Source organism: Prionailurus viverrinus, chromosome B4 (assembly GCF_022837055.1).
Source record: "Prionailurus viverrinus isolate Anna chromosome B4, UM_Priviv_1.0, whole genome shotgun sequence".
In the NCBI taxonomy this organism is placed as follows: Eukaryota; Metazoa; Chordata; class Mammalia; order Carnivora; family Felidae; genus Prionailurus; species Prionailurus viverrinus.
In genome coordinates, this window is record NC_062567.1 from 7,338,488 (window position 1) to 7,364,354 (window position 25,867).

A 25,867-nucleotide genomic window follows, 5' to 3' on the forward strand; every position below is an offset into this window, starting at 1 on the left:
AAAAGTTTTCAAATCAAACCATCCGATCATCAGGGAGAGGGACAGAAAAGTGGTTCACCTCTCTGGCTTTGCCTTTGCCCTTGCCCTTGCCCAGTTCGGCTACGGGAACGCAGACAAGAGAGGCAGTTAGTGAGTGGCGCTAGCTCCCCTGCGGGTGTCTCCTGTCACCTCTTCTCTGCTACTTCAGTAGTTTCTGCCCCTCCCCGCAGGCTATGAAGTAGAAGCTTCTCCGCCCCACTGATTCGGAGTAGCGGGTTGCCAGGACCCACGGCTCTGCTATACTTAGAATCACCATCTTTAAAACAAAACTCCTCATCTCCATGTTGGCAAGAAGGGCTATTTACAGAGTCCCATCAGTACTCCCCGGCGTCCAGATTTGTGCCATGTCCCCCCCCCAGGAATTGTCATGACTGTCCACGGACCGCAGCCATCATCTGCCAGGCACACTGAGACCAGCACTCAGCAGATGTCAGGAGTCTGACTCTTGACACAGTATGCCCGCACCTAAGTGTGCATTTTCCCCTTTTGGGGGGCAGTGACCCGTTCTGCCATCTCTTCTAATTTGGAAAACCTGGTTTGGGCTGCGTTCAGGCCCCTTCACAACACTCTGATCCCTCTGCAGTGGCAGGCCAACCCCCAGGCTTGCCGTATAAACCTTGTTTGAGAAAGCGAGCAGGAGGCCACGGAGTCCATGCGTGGGAAGTCACATGGGATGTTTGCTCTCAGAAGCAAAGCTCACGTCATCCAAGCCAGTGCAGTTAGTTGTCAGCGTCCCCTTAGCATGTTGATTTCCTAAAATACACATGTTCTCACTTACCCATAATCCCACAGTCAGAATGGACTATTTGGGTACAGTCTACAGGGTTTTCTGCACCATGGCAACGATTATCTGTAACTCAGAGACAATGAAAGAGTTTATTTCATTTTTCTTTCCCATAAAGTATAGTCAAATCTTCACTGCCATTTAAGGTAACTTTCTGCTTGTTTAAGAATATTCCAGCTGTGTTTATGGTGTTCCAACATTCTCCTGCCAAAACCCTTGACAAATGAATTGGCAATATTTTCGGGGATGTTGGCGAGCACAGACTGGTTGTAGCCATTAAATCCTCATTTGTTTCTGTTATATCTGATCAGAATATTAGGATCGGGCTTTTGACTTTAAAAACATGTACACAGAGCAGACTCCGTTTTGATCACGACGTTGTAGGCTCGCCCACAAAGTAGTATCTAAACATATGTGGAAACTCGTATCAAATGCTCCTGGGTTATTAACTGCATTCTGTCATCTTATTCTGAATACAATCTTCAAATCTCATCTCAGGGGTGAAACTTTGTAAACTCTTAAGTCCTATTCTGCCCTCAGCCTCAGGTGCCATAAACGAGTGATCTCTCCATGCCAATTTTAAATAAACTAACCCAACATCAGGCACAGTGCATTGGAGCGTTAGTTTTGATGCTCTCTTATTATACTGGTAGCGTATGTTTTAATAAATCGTGCCACTGCTAAAAAGATACAGCAAGGAAAATTGGCTGCATTGAGAACTTTCTTTGGGAATTTATAAACAAGTTTTCCATAGGCTGAAAGCTCCTTCATGCTGCACAAGTTATTTTAAATTATGCTTCCCTCAGTTGAAACATAGCAGGCTGCTGCTTCTCTTGCAAAGAAGCAGCAGAAAAGCAGGAGGCCTGGCATTGTATGTGCCTTAAAAGTGCCCGTTCTCTCTCTTTCTGCAGACCAAGAATTCATCAAGTTCTCTCAAAACTCTCTTGCAGCTGAGAGAAAAGGTAGAGCACCTGAGTGAAGACAGCTTTTCAGTTGAGATGACAAGTGTAATAGATGTGTTCCAGAATCTTCTCTGTGACAGGGCCACGTGATTTCCTTAGATCCTGTCTGTAGGAGGAAATTACTTGGAGAAACCTTTCCCCAGTCAATCATTTATCTGTTTTAGCAGCAAGAAGGCAAAACCTCACCGAACAGGGAGGAGTTCAGCTCCTTTCATTTCTGTTAGCAATCTGACATTCTGAAAGTGGAGAGCATAAATAATTGTAAGGTAAATTACAGGTTGGCCACATTTAAGGAGGGAATTTTTCTTTTCCTCGCCCCCCCCCCCCCCCCCGCTATTATGTTTTTGGAGAGGCTTTAAGACAATCTCATACAGGCTATCTTACCTAACAACAACAAAAACCCTTCATTTCCTTGGTACCTGTGTCTTTTTCTCTGTTGTAGTGTTTCCTGCATTTTGGTCAGTAGCCAGAGAACTTACTACTGAGACAGTACATCCAGTAATCAAGAACAGAGGAGGGCTGGCCCTGTAAGGTCAGAGCAGTTAATTCTGTCAAGACCCATTGGGCTCCATTGTACCCCAAATCTTGTTTTTCGTAAAAAGGGGCCAGTTGACCTAAGTTACTTTTGTCCAGTGGAAAGCCAGTCCTTTGGCTTGTAGAAGAAGCTAGCAACCAGTCTTGATGCAAGGAGCTTATATGACCCTATATTCTAGAAAAGCCACGGATCTGAGGCCTAATCCTAAAGCCATGTAGAAAAGAAAAATTAAAATCCAGCCATAGGACTAATACAGCCTCCTGTTTTAACAGAAGCCACAAAGGTTCACAAGCTACCAAACCATGAAACATTTAGTCCTGAAGTTGTGGAACTTCATCCAGAATGGCATAGAGAGGGGAGTTTTCGACATGTGCTCTCACTTTATAAACGACAGTAATTGTCTCTCCTAAGTAATTGAACACAGCACACGGTACCAAAGTTGACAGAGCCCCTGAGGAGATGGGTTCTCTCTTACTGCACCACTGCCAATAGAGTAAAAAGGTTAAAGAAGTCATCAGATTTGTCAGATCATTTTTCTGGATGCAGTAAGGGTTGTATAATTAGAAGCATCAGTCGAGCTTTTAATTGCAGGTTTCAGAAAGGAAAGAGCAATGGTTCGAGTTTATAGAGATGGAATTTTATCGTTCTATTGCTAATCCTTCTGAGACCAGCTAATTGCTATTTCTTTCTCACTAAGTTACTTTAAAAAGTTCTACTTGTTCTGAAATTGTGGTAAATGCATCAACTGTGCCTTATTGATTTCTGTTGACATTTTACATGTGGTTTTTTTTTTTATGCATTCTTAACCTCCATTTGGAAACTGTCAGTTTGGCACATGTTCCTGGATAATAAGAGCAAACTAAGTGAATGACACAATCTCCATGACTGTTAAAGGCAGAGTTAGCCCAGGCTTCACACGATGTCCAAGATCTCTCCATTAGATTAATTGCATTTGCCCCCATTGTAGTCTCAAGAAATGGAAAAAGAAAATTCTTAGTGTTACTTCTTTCTGTTAATGATGTCAGTGATATTCACAATGTTCTTGAAAAAGGGTATTACTTTGAGGTGGATGGTAAATTTGGGGCTAATTGTAGAGCTGAGTTGGAATACAGAAGCCAAGTAGAGGTGGTATCCTATGTCCCACACTCTTACCCACATCTTCTAGACGCCTTAGAGAAGGCTCCAGATAGCTTTACTGATGACAGAAGCTACAGCCAGTGGAGGTGCAGACAGTGTGCTTCAGGAGTGAGTTTCACTAGCTGCTATAATGTCAGAGAAGTATATGAAACAGCTCGGCATTCATAGCAAGCTAGACTTCAGGCTTCATAAGGCCAGCTGGACTGGGAGGTGAATGAGAGATGAATCTCCCATGTACTAAGAGTTTTGTTGTATTAAAAATTACAGCATGATGCAAAAAAAAAAATGCATTGACTTATTTTCATGACTGGATGTTTTTGTGCTTTGGGGAAAATGGACAGGTGTTGCTTTCTCTTATTGCTGTTTGATTAAAAGGTGCTAATGCAGTATTGACTTGATAATCTCACCAGGTACACATGCAGAGCAAACGAAGAAAATCTATTTGATGGCTCAGAAATTGACTTACATAAACCAAACAGTCCGCTGGCTGTTTGGATGCGGAACAACCTATTTGGCTTACTGGCCACAGGGCAAGAGCCAGAATCCCACTTCCCGCGCATTCACTCCGAAATGACAACAGGCTTCAGCCACTCAGTGTTTAGATCTGCCTCATTTGGAAATCTTTTAAGTAGTAATAATAATAATGTTTTGAAGAAATTGAGTGGAACACTAAATTATTCTCTGATACCTAAGTTCAAACTGTGCAAAGCTAAAGAAGCTGAAAATCAATGCACTTTTAAAGTCATTAGAGATCATAAGTGAAATAAGTCTGCACTGCTTTAGCTAAGCTTTTAGTGTGCTGTGCTATTATTATAAAATCAGCCTGAATCTGCATTAATTTCACAGTCTTTTTCTCGAAGAAGCCCAAGGGTGCATGATGAATAAAATGTAAATTTCAGAAGGCCGTGTTTTTATTGGTGAAAAGGGCAATGAGCCATGTAGTTGGAGCAGTGACCTGCATGGTGGCCAGCACTTGTACAAGGAGCAGGCAATATAGATTCTGGTTATTTTCCAGCATGAGAAATAAAGAGCCATGGAAAGTTGAATGGGTCTCCCGGGAAGCATTCAGAGAACTGTACATTGTCTTGTGTACGTGAGACGTTAGGCCAGATCTCTGATGCATCTCTGAAATCACAACTTGGAAAAGTCATAAAGATTTTATACAACTCAGAAACCCAATGCAGATAAAGGTTTGCCTTATATGCACTGTTGAATACACTCAGAGTAATAGAGCATTTGTTTTTGTTCGTAATCAATAATTACAAGTTTGTGCAGGATGTGGTGTATTTCTTTGCATTTAAATAGCATCAATGTATATGTATACATATATATGTTTTAACAACCCAGAAGAGATTAGATCTATTTATTTGCTCACATTTCGAGCTCTTGGAATTTATTTGCTAATTTGCCCTTGGTGTGAGGATTTTATTATTTGCTGCTTAAAAATCAACGCTAAAATTTGAAATCCAAAGCCCAAATGTGTGGATGCCCTAAGTAAAGATAATCAGCCAAGGAGAAAATGTAAAATAGCAACTTTTTATTTTAGAAAATGCAAACTAGATCTTGCTAATTTCAACCCCCGCCCCCCGTGGCTAAAAAAGAAAGAAAGAAAGAAAAAAAGGAAAAATAAAAGTACCTAACTACTTTCCCCTCATCTCCATTTTAAAAAAGAAACTAGTCAATAAATAAATCTTTCTGCTTCGGTCAGATTAGCAAGTCCGCACTGTGAGTAAAAAGCCAACTAAGATAAAGCCAAGAGAGAAGTTGTTGATTTTTATGTACTACTGAGAACAGTGTCGTCCTGTGGCAGTTCTCGTAGACTGTGTTGGTTTAACAAGCGTCCAACCCTTTTGTCTTGTTGTTTTTTGTCTTTCCTGCTCCCTGTCCCCTTGTTCCCCACAGGCTGTGCGTTTGTCACATTTTCTACAAGGGCAATGGCACAGAATGCAATCAAAGCCATGCATCAGTCTCAGACCATGGAGGTACTGTATCATCTGCCCTTTCTTTGTTTTCTTTGTGCAAATGATGGGGAATGATAAAGCAGCTCTCTCCTGCGCGGATTGTTCACGTGACAATCACGGATTGACACTTGCACTATCTCTTCATTCATTCATATTCATCCTCTCTCTCTCTCTCTCTCTCTCTCGCTCTTGCTCTCGCTCTCGCTCTCTCTCATCCTCTTTCGCTCTCTTCTCTCTCTCTCTGAATTTTTCCCCTAATGACTTGAAATGCATTTAGTAAAACCTTCCACTTGCTGTACATTATTTTTTGAGCCTTTTATTGCAGTGGCCCAGGCCCTGCAACGTAGTGTCATGATGCAATTGAAACCAAGAATCATTCTCGATCTCTAAAGGATCGAATCTGTTCCTGGTCCAGGGTTGGTATGGAGTAAACCTTAACAGCCCTCACTCCAAATTGCAGCCTGCCCTGTGTCCATCACAGGGTTCTTTTTTTTTTTTTTCTTTTTTTTTTTTCCTCTCTCTCTTTTTTTCTTTTTTCTTTTTTTTAAATACGGGGTCAAGTTCTCTTCAGTCCAACAGAATTGTGCTTTTGCTTCAAGAATGTTGGGAGAAAATTAATACTTCTCCTACATTGTTTAACCAGTGAAAATATTAACGTTTGAGAATTCCTTGAAAAACGAGATTTGTCTTTTTACTAAAAAATGTGCAGTAAAAGAAACATAAAGGCTCAAATTTGGTCTCCTAATGAGAGATAGTGGCTTTGGGGGAAGATAAATACGCTGATGCGGGTGTTCACCCACAAACGTAGAGAGACGGCTCTGTCTAGCCTGTGATTTGAGTCTGGCCTTTCAGAACTTTGCACAAAAGCATTCCAAGAGTGATATGCTGTTACTTACTCGGTATTGTCTGATAGAACCATTTGGGAATGCATGTTCTGCCGTACTTGTATACCGTGCCTCTGTGTATGGGTGATCTGTTCCAGAGGTGGCCCTGTGGCGTTACCTGAAGTTACGTTTTCATCTTCCGAAAAGCAGAATATTTTCGATTTGATTTAATGTGCAAAAATTTCTTTATGGATTGTTTGCGCTTCTTTTTTACCTCCATTTTTGGGGGAGGGGTTATTTTTTATTTGTTTGTTTTGTTCGTTTTTTGCAATGCTGCATCTCCCAAAGCATGCTGGGAGCTAAGTGATCATTCTGCGTCATGTTTTGTGGGCAACTTTTTTTATAGTGAGCCGAAAGGTGGGTGGACAAGGGGGGCAAGAGTGTGCATGGCCTTGTCATTAAGTGTTCACTGTACTTTTCTGAGTTTTGATATCAGCATTGCAAAGCCTATTGTCTTTTTCGAGCTTCATTTTGACTTTGATATTCCTAACATATTTTATATAATCACTGTGTTTTCCTTTCAGTGCAATGCATTTTTAAGATACTCACACCCCCCTACCTGAAGGCAAGCTCAGGTGAAAATCGGCCACAATAGGAGATAATTAGCAGGACTTTGAAATTCCTAGGGATGCAGTCTTGTACGACACGCAGTCACAGGTTGATGCTGTGTTTGTCCCCCACTTTCTCTTCGGCTGTTCCATTATTGGGGATCAGTCTGAATCCCAGCTACATTTCAGTTTGGAGAGAAAAATGAAAGTACCATTAGGGAAAAAAAAAAGTCTTCACCTGTATTTATTATCTTCCATACATGTGCTTCATTCATAATTATTTTATTTCCTGTAACTTAGTGATTTGTACCTTAGATGATTTTTTAACCTACATTCTTTCAGCTCTAACCCAAGTGCCTTCATCTGGGCCCCTGAGTACAGCTACAGAGGATGCTGGTCTGTGTTCTCCTGTGTTCCTACAGGGAGAAAGTTCGGGAACGTAGCTCAGACCTGGGTATGAACCCGAACTAAGGAAGAATAGGCTCAGAATGAAAAGAATCTGCTATGGAGAATGGGGCATATTCTTTCTAAGAAATCCTTGATCCTTTGGTTATTAACGTCTCTGTTACAATTTAAAATCAAATTTGGTACATTTGTTTTTCATTCTGAACACCCATGCTCAAACAGAGGGGCCTCAGACATTTAAATGTCTTGTTGAATTGAAAAATACTGAAATAGAAGATTATATATTATGCAGTCACGTTATAGTTGTCCAACTGAAGTTCATCAGGGGTTTTTTTTTGTTTGGTTTGTTTTGTTTTGTTTTTTTTTTAACTAATTTTGTTATTTGCAGGACTCTGGCTCACATCTTTAACCAAGATGTGTGATCTAAGAAATTTGAATTCAAAATGATTTGAACGTTAAGGTTTAAACGAACATGTTCTTAAGAATAATTAATTTTTATATCGTACCTTCTATTTTTCCACTTTCCTCCGATCTATGCCCAGCCCATTTTTCCTTTTTATGGCTTAAACAAGTTCTTTTGGGCCTAATTTTTTGCTTTTATATAATTTTTTTTTTTGTATTTAAGGAAGAAAAACACAACAGTAAATGTACTGTTAGGAGGAGATGCTGTCATTTGTTATGGAACAAATTTGATACAGCAGTAACAACCCTTTCCATACAAAACCCTCCCTCTGTATAATCTCCATCTTCAGAGTATTTTGCTCACTTTAAAGTGGAAGTACTGAAATATGGAGCAGAAGAAGAAAAATGAAGTATAGATTTTTTTTAAAGGTGGAAATATTATTTTTGTGTGGTTGACATTTAACATTGTGTCCTGTGACCGTGGCTCAAGAGCTGAAGACTGATAACGCTCGCTGGAGGTTGACCACTGAAACAGCCACCTCATTTTTCTCACATTGTTTTGGTAATACCAGACCCGCTAGCCTCCCACCTTCACAGCTACACCCCCAGTAACTACCCAAGGTGATAAGGGGGGTGGGGGAGGGAAGGCACACAGGTTTGTTTTCGAGGAGAGAGAAAAATGACCCAAAGGAAAGGGAAAGAGCTCGTTTAAATAGGAATATAGAATTTCTGAGAGGGGAGAAAGAAGTCTGTTATCATGCTGAGTTTCAACAAAAGTTGTCTATTTTTTTTTAATCAGCTGGGTAGAATTATTTCTTTTTACCTCAGCAAAGTGTAAAGGACTTTAATGGTGAGGAGACGTGTAGGCAAGCCATGGTAAGAGGGAGAGGGAGGGAGGGAGGGAGGAGCTCGTGTCTCTGCAGAATGGTGGCCAAAGTCTCAGAGGTGTTCTGGGAAGGAAGTCTTCATGCTGGAGGCCATTATTTTCCCAAATGATCTTATCCGCTTCAAACATGACATGAATTCATCCTATTCTAGAACCCTGAGCCATTCCCTCACGCACTGCCCCTACTCCTTGCCTTTTAAAGGCAATGAAAACTGAAAAGCGTCTAGAATGGTGATGTCCAGTGAGACAAAAAGCCAAGTCGGCGCCTCCTGCCATTTCCGATCCAGCTCCTCTTGCTAGAATATGCTTCTGAGGCTGGTGGTTTGTGGTAGCCCCAGGCAGGGTGGAGAGAGGAGATGCATTAGAGAAGGAAGGGAGGCCCGTCTGCAAACACCACAGTTAGGTTGGTCGGGGCCTGCGTTCTCTCTCTCCTTCCCTCATCCACATTCCTAAAACAACCCACTTCTCCCCACCGATAGTGCCCAGGTGGGAAGATCCCCGCGCTCCTGAGTTCAAAAATGCATCACTGAAAATGGGAAAGAGTGAACAAGATACATGAGCGAGGGACGTTTTCGTCCCCATTATGGCATCTCTCCTTCTTTGTCCCCTGCTCACGTGTGGAAACAGGCAGACACACAGACGACTCTGTCTGTCAGACGAGCGGAGCACGAAGCTTAATTAAAGAACGTTGATAAGGTGTCTTGTCTCTGAGGAGGTCCCGGAAAGGTTGGAGGAAGACACACGAAGAGAGGAGGAGAGGCAGTTTAATAATCAGAGCAAGAAAGCAAATGGCTGCACCGACCACCAGATCCCCAGAGAAACCAGTGACAGTATCTGGAATTTTCTGTTGATGGTACTGGTCAGAGAAGAAGAAGGAATATCAAACCGTTTTAAAACCATTCCAGACCGTTCCGTGTGCTCCACGATAGTGGAGAAAGCTAGACCCGGTGCTGAGTGTCACGAGAGGCTTCCGCCAGGCGGTAACCCCCTCTTCACTTTCCGCTGTGTCTGACCACAGGGCTGCTCCTCACCCATCGTAGTCAAGTTCGCGGACACTCAGAAGGACAAAGAGCAAAGGCGCCTCCAGCAGCAGCTGGCGCAGCAGATGCAACAGCTCAACACTGCCACCTGGGGGAACCTGACGGGCCTGGGCGGACTCACCCCGCAGTACCTGGCGGTAAGTGCTGGGCCCGGGCCGCGAGGAGGGGGCCGTCCCGCCCCCCTGAGTTCAGAAAGAGTTCCTTTGGGGGCTCTTCGAGTCCCAGGACGTTAGTGAAGTCGGCGTTGACGCCCGTTCCTTTTTCCAAGTTAAATCGATTAGCTTCGGGATGTGACTCCTTTAACTCAGGCCTGGCCCAGGCCGCGGAGTCCCACGGGGTGAAATTTCTGACCGGTGTGGCAGAGACCGCTCGCGGCCTGGCCTGAGAAGGGGGCGCGGCGCGCTTGCCGGTCACGGCGACACTGAGGCGGGCGTGTCGCTGAAGAGAGGTTAGTGCGGTCCACGTGGGGACCGGCGGGATCCCGTTCCGCTTTGATCGGCCGTCTCGGCTCTTCCCTGTGGAACTGTGTTGACAAGATCAGATGTTTCTTCCTGTAGTTGAAACCCCCAAATTAGATCCTCCTTCAGGACGAATAAACCCAGTTCCCTCAACCATGGTTACATCGGTTTAAACTTTCCTTTTCCTGTCATTCCTTGTGCTCCCCGTTTCTGTCAATATCTGGAGTAAAATACAGGGACCAGTATCTAAGACAATTCCCCCGGTGAGATCTAAACAGCACAGAGCAGTGGCCCCTAGTGTGGACTTGAAACTGTCTTTTTATTATTATCATTATTATTATTATTATTATTACTATTATTATTATTATATGAAATTTATTGTCAAATTAATTTCCATACAACACCCAGTGCTCATCCCAAAAATGCCCTCTTCAATGCCCATCACCTACCCTCCTCTCCCTCCCACCCCCCATCCACCCTCAGTTCTCAGTTTTTAAGAGTCTCTTATGCTTTGGCTCTCTCCCACTCGAACCTCTTTTTTTTTTTTCCTCCCCTCCCCCATGGACTTCTATTAAGTTTCTCACGATCCACATAAGTGTAAAAACATATGGTATCTGTCTTTCTCTGTAGGACTTATTTCACTTAGCATCACACTCTCCAGTTCCATCCACGTTGCTACAAAGGGCCGTATTTCATTCTTTCTCATTGCCACGTAGTACTCCATTGTGTATATAAACCACAATTTCTTTATCCATTCATCAGTTGATGGACAGTCAGGTTCTTTCCATGATTTGGCTATTGTTGAAAGTGCTGCTATAAACATTGGGGTACGAGTGCCCCTATGCATCAGCACTCCTGTATCCCTTGGGTGAATTCCTAGCAGTGCTACTGCTAGGTCATAGGGTAGATCTATTTTTAATTTTTTGAGGAACCTCCACACTGTTCTCTAAAGAAACTGTCTTAATGCAGCCTTACAGCGGCCCTTGTACTAACCATGTCGCACGTGAGGCAGAAGGCAGCTAACACTGGTCTGGGTTTTCATTGGTTTTTACTCGAACTACTGCCGAACCATGGTGTTCCAGCCCCTTTTTCCGCCTTGGCACCTGAACGCGGGACTTCACCTTGATTAATATAACTTCCCCTCTTGAGTCTGGGTGGCGTGTGCTGGCCTCTCTCGGCACGCACGTGTGGGTGTGAGTGTGTGCGTGCGTGCGTGCGTCCACGTGTGTTCTGTCCCGATCCTGTTACCTGACACGGTAACTGTCCCCCTCGGGATCGCGTGATCCGTTAGCCTCACCTTGTAACAGCCCATGCACTTCCGTACAGCAGTCCTCCCTGTGATCTTGGGAGGGAAGAGCCTGCCTGTACCGGTGCAGACGGAGAGGCCCAGAGGGGCTCCGCAGCGTTTCCAAGACGGAGCTGCCGGCGGGCAAGTGGCACCTCAGCCCTCCGTGTGCTCTCTGTGCAGCTGGCTGCGGCTGTGGCTCTTGGCGCTCTCCCGGCCCACCCTGCCCGCTGCCCGGCGGAGTCTGGCTGTGATAGCTACTCGATACGTGTTTTCTCACTGAACGAGGCACGCTCTCCTCCCGTCTTCATCTGAGCCGTTAACAAAAGTGTGGCCTGAGTTGACTAGGCGCCTTCTAGCCATTTCTCTGTCATAGCCACAAAGGCACCATGAGAGATCTCCTCAGATGTCTTGCCGAGATCCGTATATGCCGTGCCGCATCGTCTTCTTGGTCTCGCCACCTGAACTCGTACAAAACAAGAAATGAGTCCAGCTTAACGGTGATTCGGTTTTCCCGAACTTGTGCTTTTCGGTCGTTCACGGGACACCTGTTTAACTGCATGTACCAGAATTGGTATCAGAGATTGATGTCAGGCTCACCTTCTTGTGATTTCTAAGAAACCAGCTTCCTACTCTGTCATTTCTAAAAACCAAGACACCTGTGCCTGTCCCCAGTCTCCTGGCACATCTCCCATGCCCCACGGCTCACAAAAATCTGTGGCACGTTTCTTTGATTGCATCTGCAGATTAGTTCTGTGCCCTGAAAGAGAATTCATCTCAGCCTCGCTTGCAAAAACATACTTTCATATGCTCTTAACTATGTTTGCTTCTGCCACGGGCTTCCATTCTTTCTCTGCCATATCGGTTCTGCCCCTTTCAGTTGGAAGTCCCATTTCTTCGGAAGGGCCGTTGGCTTCTCAGGCCTTCCCTCCTTCTGTGTCGAGGGGCAGATTCTGACTCTGTCCCACCCGAGGATGGTTATCAGTGGGTGGAACCCTTGGCAATCGTTTAAGGACACTTCCCACGAGTTCCACGCACCTCACTTGGCATTATTAATTCCTCAAAATGGCCTCAAAGCTAATTTAATTTTACTTCCCTTTAATTTTTAAGCATACCTAATAGGAAAGGGAGTAAGGGCTCACAACCGCAAGAGAATGGGAAACCCAAGATACCAGACCAGAAAAAGGATTTCTATCAGAGCGGTTCATCTCTAACTTCTTCCTCCTCGTGTGTGTCTCTGGGTCTGTGTGTAATCCCTAGACAGTCTATCTCAACAAGTCAGGAGGGATGAGTGAACATCGCTGGCGTTTTTTGTTACCTGTCACTGTTAATCCCCGTAATATCGTTGTAATTGAGACTCGGGTTGAATCAGCCACTGATACTCCACTCCACTTGGTGATTTTAAGTCCATGGAGAGATGCTCAGTTTTGAATCCTACCCTATTGTAGGCCCGGTTTTGCACTGAACTGAAAAAAAAAAAATCTACCCTTACCCAGAGCAAGGACAGTGCTGTGTGGTTCTGCAGCACTCCAAATAACTTCTGAAAGCTGTTTTTGAAGTCATGAATTGGTCCTGTTCCTCCTGAGCATATAGTATCATAACATCCCTCAGTAATAAATTTGATGAATTTGGTATCCACGTACATTTGCGTATAGGAGAGAACTCCGTGCTTGTTCCTATGTCTTTGTTGATCTACCTTATCCAAAAGAGTATCAGTAAATCCAGGTTAGTGGTATAGGGCGGAAGTTAATCTATAATTCAGCTGAATCAGACAGATAAAGGAGCCCTTGAGGACAGCAGCCACCTGCCTTTACCTTGTGATACCCACTGATTGAGGGTGGGATGGGAGGGGGGTGTTTTTGAAAGCTCTAAGGAAAAGCTCAGAGATCCTGATTTTAACTTGGGCTTTAAAAGATGACGACACATCTGCCCAGTGTCATTGCACATCACACCAGATACTTGTAAGTTTTGACAAGTAGTATGTTCCTCTCTGACGGTGAAGACCACCTTAAAATTGTGACCGTTGTCTTGGTCAACCACCGGCGTAGCTGTGCCTACCTATGCTTATGTCCGTAGTTACCGTGGTGATGTCTCTGTTGGCCCAAGAGTCTTTGAGTTCCGTGTGCTTCTCATGAAGGACACCGAGTGGGGAAGGAAAGTGGGAGAGCGAGGGATGGGCTTTGATTGGCAGAGATGAGTGGTGGTAACCGCTAGGCTACAGAGAGAGCATTAGTCACGCCGCGTTGGTTTCGATAGATTTAACACCTGGTTGTTAAAAAGACTAAATTGATTGTTTTAAGGCAGCAGTGTTACTGAGTTTCCCCCGTGTCTGTGTTTCTTAATAGAGATTAGACCTTAATATGGATTTACAGCACCGACTCTGGGAGCCTTCTGTCCGTGAATAGTCGCAGCAAGCGGCTGGGTACGCGCAAGGGAGAGCGGGCGGGCCCCCATGTGGCTCGGCGTGGCCCTGTCCTGTCCCTGCCTTGGTCTGACGGTCCGCTTTTCTCTCTGCAGCTCCTGCAGCAGGCCACCTCCTCCAGCAACCTGGGTGCGTTCAGTGGCATTCAGCAGATGGCTGGTAAGTCCTGACACGTGCCTTTGCTGTTGAGCGTGCTGCTGTCTCCGTTCGGGGTGGGTTCAGAGGCAGAGAACGCCAGCAGGGAAGACGAACAGACAGTGATTAGCAGCCCTGGTCACTTTCTGACTTGGGTGTCCGCTTGAGAGTCCGCTGCTGGGGAGTCACTCGGGAGTCACTCTCCCACCTTGGGCTTCTCCGGCGGTGGGTGGGAGCCAGAGAGGCCGAGAAGCCCTGTGTAGCATCCGCAAGTGTTGCGTTTTGGTTTTGGTTTTGGTTTTTAATGGGATTGATTGCGGGGGAATTTCCAACAAGGTTCCTCTATCCGGGGGGCAGCCACCATGATTGACGTCCTTCTAAAATTTTAATAAGAAGCAGTCAATAAATATTCTGACCTCCATAATGAAAGCCAGGATCGCAGGCCTATCTTTGATACAGTTTGCCATCCCTTGATAACCACAGACAATTAACAGGGTGCCTTTTTTTTACTTCAGTACCCCGGTTGACAGAATTGTGCATCAGAAGCTTTTATGTGGAAGTATAATCTTTGTTCTTAAGAAAATCAAAGTGGGGCTGGATTTGAAAGCTGGCTCGTAAAGGATTTCTTTTTATAATGAGCTGTGTCAGTAGTAACTGAGGTGCAGTGATTAGTGAAGAAAGGTCACTCCTACGGTGTCACCTTCCAGGCTGATATCCTAACTTACACGGGGCCAGGGAAGGCGGCCCACGCAATAAATCAGAACACAGGTGCCATTAACCTGCCGTGAGGAACAGCGAGAAGGCTCTTCCCTTGTTTGATTCCAGAAAGATGGGGGAGAGAGGGCAAGGGGAAGAACAGATTTTTGGCACATTAGAATCAAGCACCATTTGTTTTTAATGAAGGACAGACACCCTGAGTCCATGAAATGAAACCTGAATGTGCAGAATAAAAGCCAGATTTCTTTTGCTGTCACTACGAAAACTCCTTTTTTCTCATTTTTTTTCCTTTTTTTTTTTTGCTCCCCAAATAAATATCCTTGGTTTTGTTTGTTTGTTTCACTTTGAATGGATCTGGAAGGACTTCCTCCTCACGTGGGTTCTGTGATCGTCAGCCCAGCCTTCCCCTGCAGCCCCACAGGCTCATGGGAACCTGTTGTCTGATGGGATGTATTGACCTGTAGGGGGAAAAAAACAAAACTGCAGACTTACTCATTGGGCTTTAAATCTTCTCGCACTGCCAGCTTATTTTTTGTTTTTTGTTTTTTTGGGGTTTTTTTTGTATAATACTGCTTTTCACTTATTAGGAAAAAATATATGTTAAAATGGTAAATTAAATCATTCAGCAGTATCTTTATGAACACAGTTTGGGAAGCTGGCTTTGGAGCGAGGAATCCCATTGAAGGGTTAATTTTTAGTTCTGTGAAGGGAATCAGAGAGTCATAAGTAAAATATTCAGGGAGTTTTCTGCGTTTTAAAGAGAAAACCTCCAGATTGCAAGCTCTAAAATAAATGTGAAGATGTGTCATATTTTCAGCCAGTGCAACATTTATTCTTCCTCCTAATAGTATGGACCCACCCAGATCCGAAATTAGGGTCTTTCCTTCGAGGAAGCCTCCGGCTCTTCCACTGCGGCACTTGAATTATGCAGAGAAGGTCACTGGGTCCTGAGGCTACTACCAAGCGCGTCTTCCCGGGTGGACATAGCACCCTGTCATTTGTCATTAGACTCTGTGCTCCTCTGCCTTGACCACTGCAGGTCAGGGTGTTAGCGTTTACATGCTCTGCGTGCTCATTTAAAAACTCAGGGTATCTGGGAGTGACCTTAGAAGGCGCATGAGCAGATGGCTAATTTAAAGCAGTCGGTAAATGCTCTGGGCCTTCCAGAATACCCCATTCTTGAACCTTCTTGAACCTTCCACATAGAAAATTCAGCACACTAAGTCCGTACAGGCTGTGAAATCAAATGCTGAGCCCTCCATTAGCTGCCTTAACATCACCTTGAATGTTTAGAGTATCAAGGATGTAAATGTCAAGGCTCCATCTGCTTGGTGAATTCCAGAAAGGGGTTTCTTCCTTCATAGGGATAATCAGGTCTTATCCTCCTGAGTAGTTGAAGCTCTGTAGTTGGAGGGTTTTTTGTATATATATAAAATCAAGTTGTACGGCCTCCTGCTCTTTTGTTTTCTCCTGAAGTAGGACTTAACGTTTGTGTTTGCCAGTGACCCAGACCAGTATTCCAAAGTGAGCTGGGGGGCTGGGAATAGAAGTACCTCTCTGAAGGAGGCTTCCCTGACTCCCCACAGGCGGGTGGGGCACCCTAATGCCCCTTCCTTCCTCACTTTCCTCCCCCACCTCCAAGTCACCAGGCCCCAAGAATGGAATGGCCTGGGCTGAGGAACTCAGCCAACTTAGTAGAGACGTGCTACTGACTATTTCTGAGTGGATGTGTGAATAAATTTATAAATCGACAAACGCAGATTTGTATTTTGGATACATTCCCAGGGGAGCTTAACTTAAATGCCCTGTTTTTTTTCAATTTAAGAAATTTGACTTTAGCCTTACACCTAAGCCCAGAAAACATTATATCAACTAATGGCAGTATCTTCACGGGTGAGCTGGCGAGGATTTGGCAGTAGTCGGTGCAGTATCAAACATGTTACCAAGTGCGTGGACGTGACATCCGGTAGAAATGATACGAAGAAATCCAAGAGCCCACCTAGGTTAAGATGCTCGTGGAGGGCTGAGGATGTGGCACAGCTCAGCTGGGCACCTCCACAGTTCACATGCCGTCTCTATGTCTTACGGAGCTACGTAATAAACCCACTTGTAAAACTCAGTCCAGATTGGAATGCTGTCCCCAAAGAGAAAGAAATGTCATTTCAGAAACCAATAATATTTTTTTGTGAACAACTCTCAGAATAGAATGGTCTATCCTTCAGGAGATTGAGGTTTATCACTAGAATCTAAAGTGTCTCATTTCAATGAGTAAAACACTTTCTGCTTAAGGAGAAAATAAAGCCAAAAAAAAGAAGAAGAAAGAAAGAAAAGAAAAGAAAAAGAAAGTTTAGATGACAAGTCACTAAGTATTTGTGTCAGGAGAATCGAATGAGACATCAACTATACTTTTTTCCCCAAAATAATTTACCATTTTCCTTTCAAGCTAAAAATAACTTCACATGTGTTTCATGATTTTATAGAAAGGGGCCTTTAGTGAATATGGAATTGAAAAGCAGAAGCTGGGGCAGCCCGGGTGGCTCAGTCAGTTAGGCCCAGGTCATGATCTCACAGTTCGTGAGTTTGAGACCCATGTTGGACTCTGTGCTGACAGCTCTGACGCCTGGAGCCTGTTTGGGATTCTGTCTCCTCCTCTCTCTGCCCCTCGCCTGTTCATATTCCCTCCCTCCCTCCCTCCCTCCCTCCCTCCCTCTCTCTCTCTCTCTCTCTCTCTCTCAAAAAATAAACATTAAAAAATTTTTTAAATAAAAGCAGAAGCTAGATTTGGATCAAATCTTTAGAAGCTGAATGCATTCACTTACACTTTTGAAGCATCCTTGATTGATACTATTTTCCCTCTAAGAAAACCTGTCAGAAAAACTTGCCCATTCCTCCCTGAACTGTAATCTTTGTCCCATGAATTTCTGTAATCTCAGAAACTTGAGCTAAGAGTCTGAATTTTTTTTTTCTTTTCCCTGAAGAAAAAGGAACAAGGGAAAAGTGACTTTTCGGTCATTAATTTCTTTATAACAGCTACCATCTCCAAAGAGCATCGTGGTACATAAACAAGGGTAATATTTTACGATCTTGTTTTGAAAAGAGCTCCTTGGAATAATCATGCAGTTTATCCTCACAGCGGGCCAAGCACAAAACCTGCACTTTGTTACTACGTTGCAGTTGGGAAAATGAAGTATGTAAAGGTTAAATGACTGCGTGGGCCCACAAGTCCAGTGAGGGGCATAGTATGGGTTCCCAGATAGCACGAGTCTGAGAGGGTCATTAACAAACTTGCCCAGAGTCACTGTGCCAGTAAGTGGCAGGTCCGGATTGCAAATACATCCAAACCCTCAGCTCCCTACTGCCCAGAAGCCTGAAACGGCGCTCCGTGTCTCAGCAAATGCAGATACATTTGCATCAGCACGGGCTGTGGCGACTTTCCTCTGCAAAAGGCTTAACAGGCCAAGTAACAAATCCAAGCCCTGGATCAGTGATGCAGAGAGCAGTCCAGAACTGTGCGAAAGGAAGAGATTCAGAGACAGTAACAGGAAGAGTGCCTCGCTTCATTCTGGAACGCATTTCACGAGCCTTGGGCTGTTTTTTGTTAGGGCGGTTGTTTCCTTTTCCCAGCGTGAGGAAGTGTTATCAGAGAAGTTAGAGACTTTACTACGGAGCTACAAGGAAGAGTTTATCTGTTGATACGCGAGAGAGGACTGCTGTATTTCCCATATTCAGTGAAGCTGGCAATAATTCTCTCCCAGAATATCTGGTCTCGGTTTTAAAAGTATCAATGAGGGGGCACCTGGGCGGCTCAGTAGCTTGAGCATCTGACTCTTGATGTCGGCTCAGGTCATGATCTCACTGTTCATGGGTTCGAGGCTCAAGTGGGTCTCTGCACTGGCAGTGTGGAGCCTGCTTGGGACCCTCTCTCTCTCTCCCTCCTCCTCTGCCCCCTCCCATTGTCATCCGCATGCGCTCTCTCTCAAGTAAACTTCAAAACAAAATTTTTTTTAATAAAGTAACACTGAAATTGTACGGTGCAAATGTTGGCTTCCAACAACAAAACAGGTCTCCTTTCATCAGTTTGCCATCCTCTCTCCAGAGAAGACCATCCCGGACCGTCCGTGACGAGGGGAGCAGAAGGGAGACTTTTGTAGTGGCCTGTACACGGGAGGGCCAAGGGGCTCGCGCTGGAGGCCCCCTGAGTTGTGGGGTGCGCATTTTGGATCCGCGAAGATGGCCTGGCCTTCCTGGAGCGGAGCCTCCCACCCTCTCACCGCAGACGCTTCCTGCGAATGTGCTAATAGGCCTTATGAGAACATTCCATAACCACCCATCTGTCACTTTTTAACAGACCTGATTGGCAAGCACTTGTAACAACTGACATCTGTTCTCGCTTATTGATATGCAGATTTATGGTAATTGCTACGAACAATAAGACACAAAATTACCTAAGGTGAACATTAAATTAAATTTTCATGCCCTTCTCCTTATAAATAATTTTTTTAAATCTTAAATTTCAAGTAGGCATATTGCACATCTGTTTCGTACATCATTTCTTCGTTTTGGGAAGGAGTTTTCTTTTCCCAAGTAATGAATGAAAAGTTGGGTGCCTGTATTTCCCCAGTTATTTTTTTTTTTTTTACCACCTTGATCCTGGCACACTGTGGGATTTCATAAAATGTATTTAAACGTTTTCTATTTCTAGTCACCCAGATTATTGCCCCTAGTTTGCAGGGTGCCCCTCTGAGCAGAGTGCCAGGTGAGGTTAAAAATGGTTGCGATATCACCACGTGCCAGGCCCCAGCCCGCTTCTTGGTGAGGCCGCCCCGACTGGTCGCCCCTTCCTATAGCTGTGTGGGTGTGACCGAGAGAGCCACCCGCAGGCAGACAACCAGGAGGGTCCGTGACTCAGGGGAGAGAGGAAGGGACAGGGTGGCTCACATACCCCAAATAGACAAGAAAGCACCCGGAAAGGACAAACAGGAACGCAAAGAGCCCCCAAAAAAGGCTGGCAGGCAGGGGCCGCCAGTGTTGTCTGGGCCCAGGGAGGGAGCAAGTCTATGGAGGAGAGGTCCCGGGCCTCCCGAGCAGGCCAGTGTGCAAGTGTCTGGAGGTCAGAGAGCCCGTGGACCGTCCCATGTGGTTTCAAGGGAGAGGAAGGCTGGCCTCACGTAGCTTCTGGGTTGCTTTCCCTAAACGGGGCAGGTGCCTTTTCCAGAACAGCATGGCCCCCAGTGCCCTACCCTCATTAGGACATAGCACACGTGGGATGTCCACACTGGTCACAGGAGCACTGGGCCCAGAAGAGCCAATACATCCACTTCCAGGCTTGTGTGCAGTGGGCAGTGAAGGGTCCAGATCCGTGTGTCCTGGGGGAATGTCTGGGGCTCTCCACCCACCCAGGACGGGCCCTGTGGCCAGGGTGGCACAACAGTAGCGCCTAGAAGGACCTCGCCGCTCATGGGAGGCTATCTTCCCAGAGGGGTGCACAGGAGGATGAGCCTCGGCCCTCTGCCACATCGGACAGAAGGCCACAGGGAGGGGAGCGGGTGCCTCGCTGCCCCGCAGCCTGGCCAGTGAGACCCGCGGGGGGGGGGGGGGGGGGGGTGCTGTCCTGCTGCCTCAGCCCAGAAGTTCTTGGAGAGTGTCTGGCTTCCTTCACTTGAGCTAGAGCTGTTTCTGTCCTCAGTTTCTCTCCCCAGCAGGCAGTCCCATGCCTTGGTTTCCTCCGATTCTCCATCACAGCCACTGCTCTCCTCGGGCCGGGGCCTCCCCCCCCCCCCCCCCCGCTATCCCCCCGAGACTCCCACCTCTCACCTGCCACGTGGTAGGCGGGAAGTTCTTGGTCCCTAGGATCTGTCGCCAGAAACAGGCGCATGCCGGACCACACACACCTTCACACGTGATCTTAGGGAGTTCGCAGCCCCCGTGCGTCCCCTCGGTGGACTGCGGTTAGGAACGCCGAGTTAAGGTGATGAACATGCAGGAGGGACACAGTCGTGCGACATGCTTGGGGCTTTGAAGGAGGTCACGGCCCATCTGTTCCCTGAGGAAACTGAAACCAGTGATCTGTGGTGTCAGGGATTCTGGTAATGGCTGGAAAAGGAAACCACGTTAAGCAGTTAAAGGATTGAGTCTGTAGTTTAGAGAACAAGACGTAGGACACAGCTATGGTGTGGTTCCCGGTTAACTTCTTAGCTCCCGATGGAGATGGCGCACCCAGGGCCTTGCCCCCAGGGGCCTGGAGCACCAGGCCCAGCACCCCTCGCCCACCCCCCTAAACGTAAGGGTGCCACGTTGAGGGAAGCGGAGCCCGAGCACCAGGAGGAGGAGGAGGGAAGAGCTCCAGGTGGAACCAGAAGAACAAGGAGCATGCGTGGGGAGGCCGGGTGGTGGGCAGAGGCCAGGCTTGCCGTGAGAGAAGGCACGACGCCCCTCTCCTCTCCGGGCCTCCGTGTTCTCTCTGCATAGTGTGTACAGTGTCGGTAGTGGCTTGGTCATGTGGGTTTGTTACCAGTGCTGAGCAAGGGCGCACGTGTAGTGTGAGGAACATGCCTGGCACATGCTTTGTTCTTAGCGCCGTCATCATCGTGGTTGAGGCGATGTCGCTGCGTTTTTTTACCTGGCTAAAAGAGCCTGGGCTGTTGGCTTCCTCTGCACTTGGCATTGTTCTCTGAGCTTTGCGTATATCGAAGACTTTAATCTCTCAACCCTCCAGAGGGCTGTCGTGTTTTGGTCCCACCACACGCCTAGAGAATCTGAGGAGCACACAGCTGGGCCAGTTTGCTCAAGGTGACAGAGGCTGTCGGGAGGTGGGGTGAAGCCAGGATTTAAACCCAGGGGTCTGAGAGCAGGGCCCGCACTCTTGGTGACCAGCCTGCACCGGCTCTAATGTGGCTCCTGTCACCAGCAGAGGATGCTGTGTGATCCCAGCCCTAGCAGCACAGGACAGGGTGAAGGAAGGGATGCCTGCCTCTGCATTAGGAGAAGCAGAAATATGGGGGTCAGGGCTGGGAACTGGTCCTCACTCCACAAAGTTGGCAAGGAAGCTGCCCTGTTGGCCACCGCTCACAGGCTCAGCGCTTATTTCTCAGGGGTCGGGGGTGGCGTGAGAGCTTTGCAGGGTCAGCACACAGGACCACAAAAGGCCTAGAGTGGAAGGATTGGCGCGGTCCTCCACTGGGAAGCCCCTGCCTCCTTCAGCTACCCAGTGCAGTGCTCATCCCCATCAAAGACTACGGAGAATGAGCTTCTGAGTCTGGGCCTCTTTCCAGAAACAGATGAAGTAAGATCACCCTCCAGTCCCTGTCTTCTTGCTCTGATACGGAGCAGCCTTTCTGAGGGCAGGTGCTGTCTGGTTTTCCACTTAATCCTTCCTACTGTGCCTAGGGTCTGGCCTAAGGTGGCCTCTCTATAACTGCCTAGTGGATGGACGGATGATGGTTGGATGGATAGATGATGGATGGTTGGATAGATGGGTGGGTGGATAGATAGGTGGGTGAATGGACATGCAGATGGATGGATGGATGGATGGATGGACAGACAGATGGGTGGATGGTTGGATGGGTGGGTGGGTGGATAGATGGGCAGATGGATGGATAGAGGGACAGATAGACAGATGGTGGGTGGACGGATGGACAGATGATGGATGGATGGACAAATGAATGGATAAATGGATGGATGGATGACAAGAACGTGGGCGAATGGACAGACAGATGGATGAGCTGGCAGACACACACAGGTCCTCCTGCTTGCTGCCTCTCTCCATCTCATCCTTCTCATCTTCTTTTTTCCCCAAATCCCTCAGATGCTGCCTGTCACCATGACCACTCCTTTCCACTCTTGGTCTCTGCTGCCCTTGGCCCATATTTTCCTTTCCCTTGCAGTGTGACCATTGAACACAGTTGGCCCCACACACACTGTGGTGCCCCAGAGCTGTAGTCCCCTGTCTAGTTTGCCAGATGGAGGCAGGGAAAGGCCAGATAGGATTGCAGACACTCTCGGGTGGCAATGTGTGGGAACAAAGGTAGAGGGGACACTGTGGAGGACACACCAGGCTTCAGCCCTGGGTTTCCAAGCAAAGAGGACAGTGAAATACAGAACCCAGTGTTGTCAGCTGGGCTCTCAAGAATGCCAGTGGGTGAGATTGGGAACACGCATAGTTCTGATAAATACTTGTAAAATGGATTAATGAACAACTGAGGGAAACAGTAGGTAAAGCTGTTATAAATACTGAAGGACTAACAGCGGAGAAAATGAACACTTGGTTGGGTCTATGGATGGTACTCTTACCTGGCGTTAATGAAAATTTCATCCGTTCGATGCCCCGTCCATTCATTCTGTGTAGATTCACCCGTCACCCACCATGTGTACAGCTGTGAGTGTGTATGTCTGTCTGTTTAGGTGGACTTGAATATCAGACAGGCTATTCTCACAGAGCTCAGTATTTAGTTCAGAAGGTAAGAGATACATATGCATAAGGTCAAGGTAAGATATGGTGACTGCCACGGGGTTATAAACACCAGGACAAGTGAGTTTGCAGCTGACACAAAGAAGGGGTGTGTGTTGAAGGCAGACTCTCAGTCTTCTCCTGAGGGAGGCTGGGAGGTGTGGCAGGATCAATGCCCCAGACTTGGGGAGTCCACCACCATTTGCCCTGATGCCTCGGCCCAGGACCTGAGTCCCTGACCACTTATTAGTGAGCTAATAAGTTCCCTCCAGCTCTGGAATTCCCTCCGTGCCGATGCTGTGGCCCACACTTGGGGCGGGTCAGGGGCGATGTCTTGGAGGGCCCCCTGACCTCACCAGGAGAGTGGTTCTGCTCACCATTAACTGATGCCAGGTGTGTGCTGCAGATTTTCATTTCGGTCCTAAACCATCCCCTTGTCAGCACAGCTCTCGGTCAGGGACACAGTCGGTCACGTGGTTTACATCATTACAGCTTTAGAGGGACCGTCAGTCACAAGAGGGCCAAGAGATGACAGATGGGTCAGAACAAATGTACCTCAGTCCTCTCAGCGTCGCTCAGGTGTGAAGCCCGTTCGAGCCCCTGTCCAGAGCTCAGCCCCTGGCTGTGTCCGGGTGGCTCTGCACTGAGGCTGTGCAGCTCCTGTGCTTCCCCCATTTGCCTCAAGCACCCCAGAAGAATAAGACCAGTGCTTTCTCAAGTCACACGTTCTTATAGATAGGACCCTGTCTGACCCTTGATCAGAGGGAAGGAGGGAGAGCCTTGTTCCAAGTTGCACTGACTGGAGAAAACAAGGTTGCAAAGTCTACACTCTTCTTGCAGAAGTTGACAGGATCCCTCAAGTACTTGTGTCCTGCCTCAGAGCATCCTCAGGACCTAAGTGGATTTTGAAGAACAGGTGTTTGGCTTTCACCCTCAGCCAAGAAGGCTGGGCATCTTCTGGAAGAGGACAGAGCATTGTTCTCAGCAAAATAAGGAGCCCTCTTGCAGCAGAGGCATCAGGAACTCTTCTCTGAGCAGAAAGAAGATGGAGGCAGCCAGGACGGAGGAGCAGATAAGTGAGCCTAGCTGCTGTGCTGTGAGCGGTGCTTAGGCGGAGGGCTCCACACCCATGGCTGGTAGCTTTCACGGATATGTTGCTAGAACATTCTCTCACCATTCCATCCACCACCACCCCCAATGAATAAGGACGCTGTGATCTGGCCAGTCTCTCTAAGGCAGATTAAATTGCTCGGTAGGCATTTATTAAGTACCTGGATTTGAGACATGAGAAGAAGGTGAAATTAAGCTGATTACTTAACTCTAGTGTTTGTCTGTATAAAATTTCTCTGTACAGGGAGAGAACCATTGTGTCCTGCTTCTTAAAGGTACATTAGTGTGAAGTGGAGAAAGACTCAGAGACCCTTGGATTGAGAAATAAAAATGGAAGAGGCCTCAGCCGATCCCACCCTCACGTTCTTGTAAAGTTTCACTTCTCTCTGCTGTTCTTTTCTTAATTTTCACTAGCCAGAGATTTGTCCTGGGTAAACATGATCCTTCTTTAAAAATGGATGCCTTTAAAATGCAAATACAAGCACATTACAAATAAAAATATAACCACGATGCCATTTTTATTCACCCATTTTCTTTTTATTCATGAGATGTTATTTGAGTCTCTACTAGGGTCCCATTTAGACTTCACATTTAAAATAAATCTGGAGAGAGGATGTCAGTGGCGATAACCACCATGAGGGTCCCTAACTCTTATCGGGTGTTTACACTGTGCTGAGTGGTTTGCATCCATCATCTCTTTAAATCTGCACACTGCCCTTGGAGGCAAGGCGCAGTTAGTGGTGCCGCTCACTAAGCAAGCAAGAAAGAGGCTAAGTCATTGGCCCAGGGTCACAGGGCTGGTACAGTGGCAGAGCCAGGAAGCTATCATAGCAGTTCAAGTTCAGAGCAGGAGTGAAGTACTGCTTCCTCTGGAATTCCTTCTTCTCGGTGCAGCTGATGGGCTTCCCTGGAGCCCTTCCTCCAGCCACGGGGCCCCAGTCTCACGAGTTCTGTACTGCTGCCCTGTCGTGGTAGAAGGCTCCGGTGTGGCCAGTCTGCACAAAACCATCCTGCTCTTTCCTCGAGCTCTCTGAAGCTCCAGGACAGGGTGGTTGGGACATGTCCTGGGTTGGGACACGTCCTGGGTTAGGACAGGCAGCGCCTCACACGGCAGGCGGCTCCACTGGCAGGTGTGGTGACTCATGGGTCACCGGGGCAGCGGCACAGAGCGCGCCATCCCAGGGCCCACTGCCCGGGGCCTCTGATCCTGTCACCCGCCCTCACGCTTGGAGCCGGGCCGCGCGGGCCTCTTGCTAAAGTGGCGTTTCTCTCCCTCCACAGGCATGAATGCTCTGCAGCTACAGAACCTGGCGACGCTGGCAGCCGCCGCGGCCGCGGCCCAGACCTCAGCCACCACCACCAATGCAAACCCTCTGTCCACCACGAGCAGCGCCCTGGGAGCCCTCACAAGTCCGGGTAAGGCGGCTCCTCTCCTTCCCGGGACGCGGTGGGGATGGCACCCGTGGTGGGGCCGGATCCCTGGAGAGTTTCTTAAAGACACCAAGTTCGAACGCCCGTGGGTTTGATTTTCCCACGAAGACAAAGAGGAGGGTTTTCCAAGAGGGAACCAACCGAGCCGGTGGGTCTCCGGCCTTCACCGTGCTTGGTGGCCATGCTGTCGGTCACGCTGCTCAAGCTGGCACCTGGTGTGGGTGTGGGAGGAGCCTCCCTCGCTTCCTGGTGTTCGCTCTGCTTGTTAGCGGTTCGAGCG

General features: G+C 47.1%; 1 protein-coding gene across 13 annotated transcripts in view; it reads left to right on the forward strand.

Moving 5' to 3' along the window:
* Positions 1-25,867, forward strand: part of CELF2 (CUGBP Elav-like family member 2) — a 527,290-nt gene that overhangs the window by 452,170 nt on the left and 49,253 nt on the right. For 12 of the 13 annotated variants that reach the window (XR_007153807.1, XM_047865599.1, XM_047865602.1 and 9 more), the window contains 4 exons: positions 5,360-5,439; positions 9,562-9,720; positions 13,844-13,907; positions 25,438-25,572. Coding sequence is in view for 12 of the 13 variants with exons in the window: in XM_047865599.1 (XP_047721555.1) it covers positions 5,360-5,439; positions 9,562-9,720; positions 13,844-13,907; positions 25,438-25,572 (438 nt within the window). In the remaining variant the exon portion in view is untranslated. The remainder of the gene's footprint in view (positions 1-5,359; positions 5,440-9,561; positions 9,721-13,843; positions 13,908-25,437; positions 25,573-25,867) is intronic. The other variant, XM_047865604.1, reaches the window with a different exon arrangement.